The sequence below is a fragment of the Magallana gigas genome, chromosome 4, assembly GCF_963853765.1.
Source record: "Magallana gigas chromosome 4, xbMagGiga1.1, whole genome shotgun sequence".
In the NCBI taxonomy this organism is placed as follows: domain Eukaryota; kingdom Metazoa; phylum Mollusca; class Bivalvia; order Ostreida; family Ostreidae; genus Magallana; species Magallana gigas.
Genome location: NC_088856.1, coordinates 57296040 through 57306234, shown reverse-complemented (window position 1 = coordinate 57306234; position 10195 = coordinate 57296040). Strand labels below are relative to the sequence as shown.

At 33.3% G+C, this 10195-nt stretch overlaps 1 protein-coding gene across 1 annotated transcript; it reads right to left on the bottom strand.

Annotated features, from left to right (window-relative positions):
- Positions 1-3102: 3102 nt before the first annotated feature.
- Positions 3103-8840, bottom strand: LOC105317962 (NAD(P)H-hydrate epimerase). The gene is made up of 6 exons (XM_034452052.2): positions 8779-8840; positions 7890-8126; positions 6303-6411; positions 5709-5819; positions 5072-5333; positions 3103-4692 (listed from the first exon to the last, which is right to left on the bottom strand). Exons 2-6 carry the CDS (start codon positions 8009-8011, stop codon positions 4478-4480), a joined length of 819 nt encoding a protein of 272 aa, XP_034307943.2. The 5' UTR covers positions 8012-8126; positions 8779-8840; the 3' UTR covers positions 3103-4477.
- Between the last annotated feature and the right edge of the window lie 1355 nt (positions 8841-10195).

The window sequence follows — 10195 nt, the reverse complement described above, 5'->3', positions numbered from 1 at the left end:
ATTTGATTGGTAATTTGTAGATCATCCAGTCTCCTGGGACACCCTTAGTATTACATTTATTACAGCAATATGTCATTACAATTGACATTCCAGTTAGATATTGTAGTTCCTTCATCAGAATGAAAGGATAGTTTTAGAAATTATTTGGATAAGAACTAAAACAAATGCTGTTTATCTCAGATGATATGTTACATTTGCAGTTATATTACCATCAATATTATACATATATTACATGGCATCGAGGGCGACATACCAGAATATTTGCCCCGAGGTGGCAGGAAAGCCCTGGAGTGTTATGTCGCCCGATGCCGAAGGCAGAGGGCGACATAACACTCCAGGGCTTTCCTGTCACCGAGGGACAAATATTCTGGTATTGTCGCCCGAGAAGACATGTAATATATGTTATATAACATTTTTAAACAAATCAAAGTCGGGTTATGAACATATTTATTTAATTCACAAGGGAGAGGCAAATATTTTTAAAACACTAACGCTTGAGTTTATCACTTTTGTCGTATTTGCCGAATGTTTTCATCAATTAAACTATCGAGTTCATCTGAATTTAGATGAACAAACCGCAGACGTTGGCCTGACATGTGTCAAGCATTCATATTTAAAATGTCTCAGTAGCTTATTACCATATATATGCAATATTATGTGAACTAATCAAAATGTGTGCACTAAAAATAATTTCGGTTAACGCTCGAGGTTTAAATTTAAAAGAAAAAAGAGAAAAACTTTATAGCTGGATATCAGACACAAATATAGACATATGTTTTTTACAAGAAACACACTACATTGAAAAAAACCGAATTCCAGTACAATTGTAATTGGTCAGGAAAATCAATTCATGCATTTTCAGATTCCAATTTTAGCAGAGGAGTTTCAATTTTATTTAAAAAAAACACACATGTAGAAATTATAGATATTCATAAATCAGTAGATGGTAGAAAACTACTTGTCAATGTCAAGATTAATGAACAAAACATTACTTTGGTTAATGTTTATGCTCCAAACAAAGAATCGAGTAGAATAGATTTTTTTAAAAGATTGAAGACCTATATAAACATTCATAAATTATATGAGTCTCATGTTATCCTTTGTGGAGACTTTAACTGCAACATGAATAACATGAATGATAAAAGTACTAAAATTCTCAAAGAATGTTTACAAATTTTAGACATTACCGATTTATGGTTTGACAAACACAAAGATTTAAATGGATTTACATGGTGCGATGCATCTGATACACCAAGAAGTAGAATAGATTTTGTTTTTGTAAATAATGACCTGCTAAATCAATTTAGAAACATCTTAATTAGAAAAATCCCTGGTACCCATAGCAACGGTACAAGGATGTCAGATCACAGAGCGCTTAAATTTGAACTTAATATTTATAATAACCAACGAGGAAAAGGATACTGGAAAATGAATGTTTCAATTTTAAATGAAGATGATTTTAAAAAGAATATTATTCAAATAATAAGAGATACAGAAAAATTACAAAAATCATGTGTTGAAAAATGGGAAACGCTTAAAGAAAGGGTCAAAGATTTTTCAATAAATTATTCGAAAAACCGTCAGAAAACACTGAAACAAAGTATTTTAAATATTGAAAAAGAAATATCAGAAATCGAACTTCTACCTCATCATCTAATAAATATGAATAGAAAACGAGAATTGGAAACTCAATTAAGTTACCTTATTGATAAAAAAGCAAACGGTGCACAAATTCGATCTCGTGCTAAATGGATCCAAGAGGGTGAAAAAAAACCACCAATTTCTTTTTAGGACTAGAAAAAAAACATCAATCAAACAATGTGATAAATGAAATCGAAACAGAAAAAAAAAGAAATTCGCTCTTCCACCAGTGATATTTTAGGAGAAATGTGCCGATTTTATGAAAAGTTATACAATTCTAACTCAATACCCGATAACGAAATAAATTCATATCTAGGTGATTGTGAAATAAAACACTTAACAGAAAACGATAAAAAAAATTTGTGAATTCTTTGTTGAGCCGAGAAAATAACGGCGATCTGTTTTCAATTACTTTCTTAATTTTGGTTTGTTTCTTCATATAACAAAACAAATGTTGACTGTGTTTTCGGGCAACATTGATTATGATAACAGTTGTGTGTTAGCGCGACGGCGTGTTGTGCAAAGTTGCGTTAGCGCGACGGCGTGTTGTGTGTTAGCGCGACGGCGTGTTGTGCAAAGTTGCGTTAGCGCGACGGCGTGTTGTGTGTTAGCGCGACGGCGTGTTGTGCAAAGTTGCGTTAGCGCGACGGCGTGTTGTGCAAAGTTGCGTTAGCGCGACGGCGTGTTGTGTGTTAGCGCGACGGCGTGTTATGCAAAGTTGCGTTAGCGCGACGGCGTGTTGTGTGTTAGCGCGATGTCTCGTTTACCTGAACGCGATGTCGCGCTAACGCAAATGGCCCTATCCGGACACCATAGAATCTGGCTTTCTCTCTGTGTCTCTCTCTCTTGAAATATAAATATAGAAAATGTATTCTATTTTTGGCTATCTGCAGTGTACAACGCAATACATCAACTGCATTGATAGCTGTTGGTGCGGTACGCATTTGATGTTGGCAAAGCGTCAGAGAGTGGCTAAAAGTTTTAGTGGCAATCATAAACATGTCTGACTAGTAACACAAATTCTGTACATTTAATTCTAAAATAAGATTTTTCAGAAGCAATCATCATCTTCGATGTGCAGGCTTATTACTGCAGTAGTTCATGGATTTTTTGTGCTTGGAACATGGTTCCAAAACGCAGTACTTGTCTTTAAATGTTAGGAATAAGAAAACATAAATTTTTTATCTTAATTTATTTTTAAAAATATTTTACATAAGTGGGATAGCTCTTAGTGACTATTTGTTTTAGCGGAAGCTTTTATTGTGAAGCTTGTGAAGTTTGTTTACCTTTGAAGTTGTGAAGAGTGGCGATTTAGGACTTTTTTATAGCAAAGCCCAGTTAAAACAATCTCTCAAATTAACAGATTGTGGTTTATTTAATGTACCTCTGTGACATGATTTTGTGTAGTTATAATTAAAAAACGCCGTAATGAAAACGTTTTCATTTTTACAATTTATATGACAATTGACATAAATGTATCCTTGACAACCGTCATTCTGAAAAAAAAAACCCCAATAGGCTCTCAGGCCTTGACGGTCACCTAGTACCATAGCTTTGAGATTGACATGTCAGAGAGTCCTATGTTTGTATTTTACAATGTAAGCTTCATTTTGAAGTATAATCCCTAATTTAACACTCCTATGACTGTAACCCCTGCTTTTATTATTTAATCTTTGAACAAACATCAATTAATAAAACGGGGGGGGGGGGGGTAAAGATTCGGAGGAATCTCAGATTATTGGTTTACGCTAATACCTGAAGCAGAATTTGCAGTATCTTACAATATATGCACTAAATTCACGAGCTTTTTAATTCTCACGAAAATACACCATATCATCAATCCCAATAACCATGATTATATTGAGTACAACTCTGTATTCTATCAGCATTTATAACACAAATTGTAGATTATCATTTTTATAATATACATTTACTGCAAGAAGCAATAAAGCAATGGAAATACACATGTACTTACATGTAAGTGTCATATATCATGACATGTACTCTAATACAAAGCTAAAACATTCAAAAAGTGTAAACACATTTCCCTTAATTAACAATTCAAACTTTTAAAGGATCTCCATTTATTTCAAATATTACTGGGTCTTAAGAAATATTTATCTATTCCCTGAAGCTGTACATTTGGTGGGAGGTTAGGTTTTAAACATCTTTACCCCCATATGAAACCTGCATCCGTATTACTCAAAGTATGAGCTATGTATGCAGACAAGAAGCGTGTGACTCTAAGAACAAACCTACCTTATACAAACAAAAGAATTGGAAAAGCAAAGTAAAGAACAATTGGATAATCTATCTGTACTCAGTATTTCTTTTAGCCAACAGAGAAATAGACAGAGAAAAAGTATGTCTTCAAAACAATGCTATTGTACACAGACTTCTACATGTAAAAATACTGGTTAACAATGTACTTATCTTAAGTATTATTCCATATCATTGGTGGTTGTGAACTTTTGACCATTAACGATAAAATTTTGAAATTCAATTGATAAACGGTTAGATAGTTTGTTAATGACAAAATTATTTTGCTATAGATCAGAATTCGGATTACTTGTGCTTTGTCTAAAAGAAACATTCTACAATTAAGTGAATGTAATTTTAACAATTTTATCATCAGTCTCTATTTTTCATATAACAATAGTTCTTCATCAGGTAATTCAGTTTTATTAAAAACTGATTCTAATTACAATGCAAAATTATAGGTCAATAAACCAATTCATGTAAAAATATTTCACATCAAAAATATTTTCTGAAAAAAACCCAATGTTTCTCAATAGAGTGTAGACATGTAAGATATTATTCCTCCAAACTGAAATTTTCAGGAATTTCCTTTATTTAGTTCCACCACACAATCAGTTCCGGGGTAGGGAGGAAGTTGAAGGTCATATTTCTGTTCCAGGGCTCTCGGGACGAATCGTCCGCCCAGGTAGTGAAATCTTCCTTTGAAGAGTTTGGCGCACCGTTTGGGAGCAGTGAGGGAGATGAGAAGCTGGGGCTGTAGACCGTTAGGATCTCCCTCTTCTACGTTCCAACCTGAATTCAAAAACAGACATGGGATATTTTAGAGCATAAATGAAAAATAAGTTCAATATGCTGTGTACTGGTACATAGGAATTGTTATCAGTGATTTGAATTAAAACAGAATTTGTGTACATCTGTTTCATTCTTATAAACATGAGTCTCCATGCTTGATAACAAACGAATGATCTGTTCATTATGTTGTTTTCATATATTTTTATATAGGAAACTGTCCAATTTTACAAAAAAGATTTGTGTCAAAGGGTTATATTTGATTACATGGGCAAATGTCCAAACAACACATTATGGTGTCAACTGGGGTGGGGGTTAATGTCTATTGGTGTGAACATTAATAGGTTATGTATATAACAATTTAGTTTTCCTGGGTTGTTACCTGAAGGTACATCCACACTACAGATGGGAGTCTCCACCTTCTTCAGGGTGTCAATGACCCCAGCAAACAGAGGCCTGACCGGCGGCCGGAAGCTGAACCCAAACAGAGCATCCACCACCAGACTGTATGACCTTTGGATGACCTCTACATCGGTGGGGAACTCCGACAGGAACGGTAACTCCATACCCTGACACTGTTTGGTCAGGTTATCAAAGAGAGGCTTGTTAGGCTTCTTGGGGTAGAATAACGTGGGCTTGTAACCCTGAAATCAATCACATACAGTTGTCATGATATTCAATAAATGTGAAAATTAATAATTGATATAAATAACTTAATTTCGTTATTTTCCAGGGTACATGATTGTATACAATTACAGAATGTGGGGTTGTAACCCTCAATAAAAAATTACAGAAATAGTTCATTAGTTCTTTATAATTTTAAACAATTAAAAAATAAAAGGAAAATCAATTTGTTTTGTTTTCTCATGGGGTATACCATCTTAATATTACAATCTTAACGGCGGTATTAGTTAATGGAAGATATATCAGCAAAACTTTGATATATATATATTGTACAATATACGTTAGCTTTGTTAATCTTTTAAAGTTTAAATCCAAGTAAAACAAGCCTTACTTACAAATATTTTTAGATGTCTGGCACACACAAGTCCATCACCGCCATTGTTGCCCGGCCCACAGCAGACAAGAACAGCACCGTTACCTTGAGTCAATTTCTCCACCGGGTAACACTGAATGTAAAGATTGAAGAAAGAGTGTAAAGGACCTCAGTAAAGCACAAAAAGGCAAAACTATATCTAAAAAAGATAAAATAACTTGGCTTAAATTTGCTTTTATATTGTATGAGTAGCATATGAAATTAAAAAAAAAAAGTGGGACTTCTTCATTGTTTCAAAAAATATTATAAAAATAAAAGTAAAAGGAAGAAAATATTTTCAGCAGAGTAGAACTACATGTAGTTCCTCCGTGATATTCATTCTAAAGGACACTATTAGGAACATTTTTTCTGCTGAAAAAACATCTGTTTGTTGAGTCGAGTGTATCACCAATGTTAAAATAAATGTTAATATTAAAACAATTTATGGAGATTAGATCGAATTAAAAGTTTTGATCTATATTTTCTTGATGTACATTACCAATAGAATAGATTTTATGATGACATCAAACTGTTTCTGTCTATATGTAAATGTGTATCTACCCCTTTATTTGCTGACCTTTGCTATGGCGACAGCACAGCTATATCCTGCGAGTTCCATCAGCTGGTCCACACTGAAGGCGTACTCTGTGAACAACTCCTCGTCTATCTTCTGGGCCTCTACCTGACTGTACAGAGAAAAATATACAGGCATTAATATAAAATATACGGGCATTAATACATGTATAATATACAGGCATTAATATAATGACAATACATAAATTATAGTTTACCTGTAATTCAGTTCATTCCTATATATTTACTTTTGCAAATTTGCAAATATGAAACTACAGGATAGCCAAAACGTTCAATTCTGTGTGAACTTTTTTATGACTTCACAATGATTATCGCACGCACTTATTGTTTGACGGTTGCAATATTGTAAACGTAAAAACATCATTATATTATTGATTCTCAACAATTTGACATTCTTAAAATTAAACATAAGATCTTCTGTGAAGCCCGTCGGGCTTCACAGAATTGGATCACGTGACCAACCAAGTTTATATCCTGGTGAACCTTTAAAATGGCTGTTTATTTTTTTAATATTTTATATAATGGTAAAAAAAATTACCATATGAAGGTTTCCTATTGTCAGATTTAAAAAAAAAAATTTGTTTGCTGTTGGTGAGCATATAAGGTTAAATGTAAGAGCACTAGATATTTGTAGGAACAAAGTACAATACATGTTTCAGAAACAGACACTCTAATACTAACACTGGTCAACATACTAGACATGATCTCGTTACGAGTAACGAGTAGGTCTTCCGCCCGATTTGTTTCAAATGATACCATGGATAGTCATTACAATTTCACAATTAATCCCCCTTCCAGGTAATGTATAAAAATCCCTTATTACGTAATAAATGCGCGTGGCGATGTCTTTTCCAGATAGATATTGTTACGATCAACAACTTTGCTTCTTTAATGCATTACAAAATCTTTATCGGTTTTAAGTTATTTGAAATAGACTTTACGAGTTGCTTGGCCCCTAATTAAAGGGGCCAGCCCCTTTTTCTTGAATTCATATGAATGGTTTCACAAATACATGTACTAACATTTTTTGTTCTTCCACTCATCTTAAATTGTTGTTTGTTTTTGAGATACAAATGATTGAATATTTTATGGGCCAGCCCTGAAGATCCTTAATATGTTGCAGCCATTGGTGTTTTGATAACTGGAATCCATTTTAAACATTCATACAAACATTTTCTCTTCTACAATGCTTAACAAAATATGTCTCATTTTATAGATATATTGTCAAAGTTTAAGAATTATGGCCCCCAAGAATCCCTAATTATGTGATAAATGGTTGTGGCAATAATTTTTTCAAACATATATTAATACTTTCAACAACTTTGCTTCTATAATGCATTACAATTTTTTTTCCTTTTTAAGTTGTTTTTAGTGGACTTTACGAGTCGCTTGGCCCCTAGATAAAGGGGCCAGCTCCTTTTTCTTGATTTTGTTGGAAAGAAATTTTAATAGTTTACCACTCTTTTGTTGGAAACGGAAGACCTTAATTACCAGGTATTATCACAAAGTCACTTCAAATTTATTGTATCAAAAAGAGAAAGAGATAGCCAACATGTCGAGAAAAACTTACCCCAGATATTTGAGTTTTCCTTGATCAACTGCCATGATTCTAGTTGAACAGGAGAACTGGCGATGAATCCTCTGAGTGACCTGAGAGAGTACTCGAGTGTACACAGTTTTAAAGACAATCATGTAGTTTGTCTGACCTTCAGTCTTGTTCAACCTTGACCTCTGACCTTTCTGAACTCATCCAACTACACAGGGGCCCTTGCCTTCCGTTCTTTGACCTTCTGAATGCTCATTAAAACTGCAAAAGATTTTTATTAGACCAAAATTAATAGTGAGCGCAGCTTGCTTGCTTGAAGTGCAGGCATGCAAAGCGAGCACTAAGAACTAGTGTGTGGGCAAAAAACGATCTAAATCTACATAGGCCTATACACTCCTCAAGAAAAGTATTAAGCAGCATTAAGTCAAGTCGTGTGTTCGCCCCAACAATACCTTCAGTTCTGTGGGTTTTTTAAAAATATGTTTCAAACAAAATAATAAAAAAAAAAGTGCTATATACCATGATCGTATATACTTAGTATATACATGTACAGGATGTCTAACGTGTTATCCCTACAGAGATTTTCAACAAAATTGAACTTAGTTGAAGAATGAATAAACAGTATTTGCAAGGTTTGCCTTCGTTAGGATGTTAAGGCTTGCATATTAAGAATCATACAACAGCTCATAAATCTCAGTTGTTAATAAATACAAACAATAATTGACAATAATGAATTCATGTCCTGTACATGTAGAAGAAAGCTGCAACAGAGTAAATTCGAGAAACCAGTACAGATTATGCGTACCATGTGCAAACATCATAGTTAAGTACATAGTGCATTTAAAAATAAACCCAAAATCTGGATCTATTTCGATATATTATGACATTTGCAATGTGTCCAAATAAAGGGTACCTTTCCAATTTTTCGTAACACTTTCAGAGTTGATTTTATTTCTCTCGGGTTCGAGATCCTAGTTTTTTTTTTACGGTAGGTCTCTATTCAAATTGACTCTAGTATCATTCGACCCTGATTAGCAGGAACCCAAGCTTTTAAAAATTATATCTACTTTTACACCCAATATAAAAGTAATCATAATCAAGTTGATTTTTTACCTTTTTACTCTTAATCTCACTTTAATTTTAAATTCTTAAAAAAGTGGGTTGGGAAGGGGGGGGGGGGGCAGTTCGGGCAACTCCATGATAATTCAAATTGATGCAAGAAAAAGTAGGCTCCTTTGATGTTACGTGCCTGTGTTTTGTTATTGTTTTCTTTCATGGAATATTTGCATAATACTTCTTTTACACTTTCAAAAAATATTACAGAAAAAAACTATAAGTATGTATTAAAGCTTTCCTAACGTTTGATTTGTATTTTAAAATATGTCGTCTGGTGATGAGCTACAAATCTAATAATTTTCATTGTTTGCAAAGCATTATGCCCGTGCTAACAATTGAGACCAGACAGTGCATTGAAAAAAAAACCAATTTAGTTTAAACATAACGCAATCAGCTGATTTCACAATAGAAAACAAAACATATTGATTCCATTTCTATTTCCAGTTCACTGAGCATTTTTTGTTGTTATTTAATTAATTAAGATTTCTGGTATCTAAAATTTGAGACGTTTCGAACTGTAATCAATTTTTTTCAATGGTTGATTTCAAATTGATATTTTGGTACACGCATTTTCATACCCTTTATTGTGTGGAGTATTGAGTAAATTTTATTGTATTCAGATATATCAGATTGCCAAAGTGGAATTATCAAATAATGATTACAAATATAATTGACCCTTCAATTTTGGAATATTAATTAGAATGAACTTTCAACTCCTGTTTTGTTGTCTGGTGGTTATCGCCGGATCATGAACCAAGCAGGATAAACATGGTCTGTAGGAGAAGATTGCAGCATGATATTGTTAAGGAGCATAATCTATACTTTTGAACGTATGGTCTTGGGTGGGTACAATGTGTTGAATACTAGAAGAAGGAACCTTTAATTGGGTAAGAAACTCGATTATTTAGGGTTTGTAAAGGAAAGAGAAAATTGACAAAATAATTTTAATGGGAGAGTAAGTTTTCCATTATATTTGGTAATATAATTCCTATATATAAATTTTATATAAGAATACACATTAATACTTCATATACATGCATATAATGTACCATTACGAATGCTTATTGTTTCCTCTATCCACGCTTAAAGTGTAAGTTCTTGTATTATGTTTTTTTTATTCTGTATATTGTTAATTACAAACCAAAGACATAACACAAACTGTTCAACTGGCAATATCTCATTAATATGTAGACTCTCTCTCTCTCTCTCTCTCT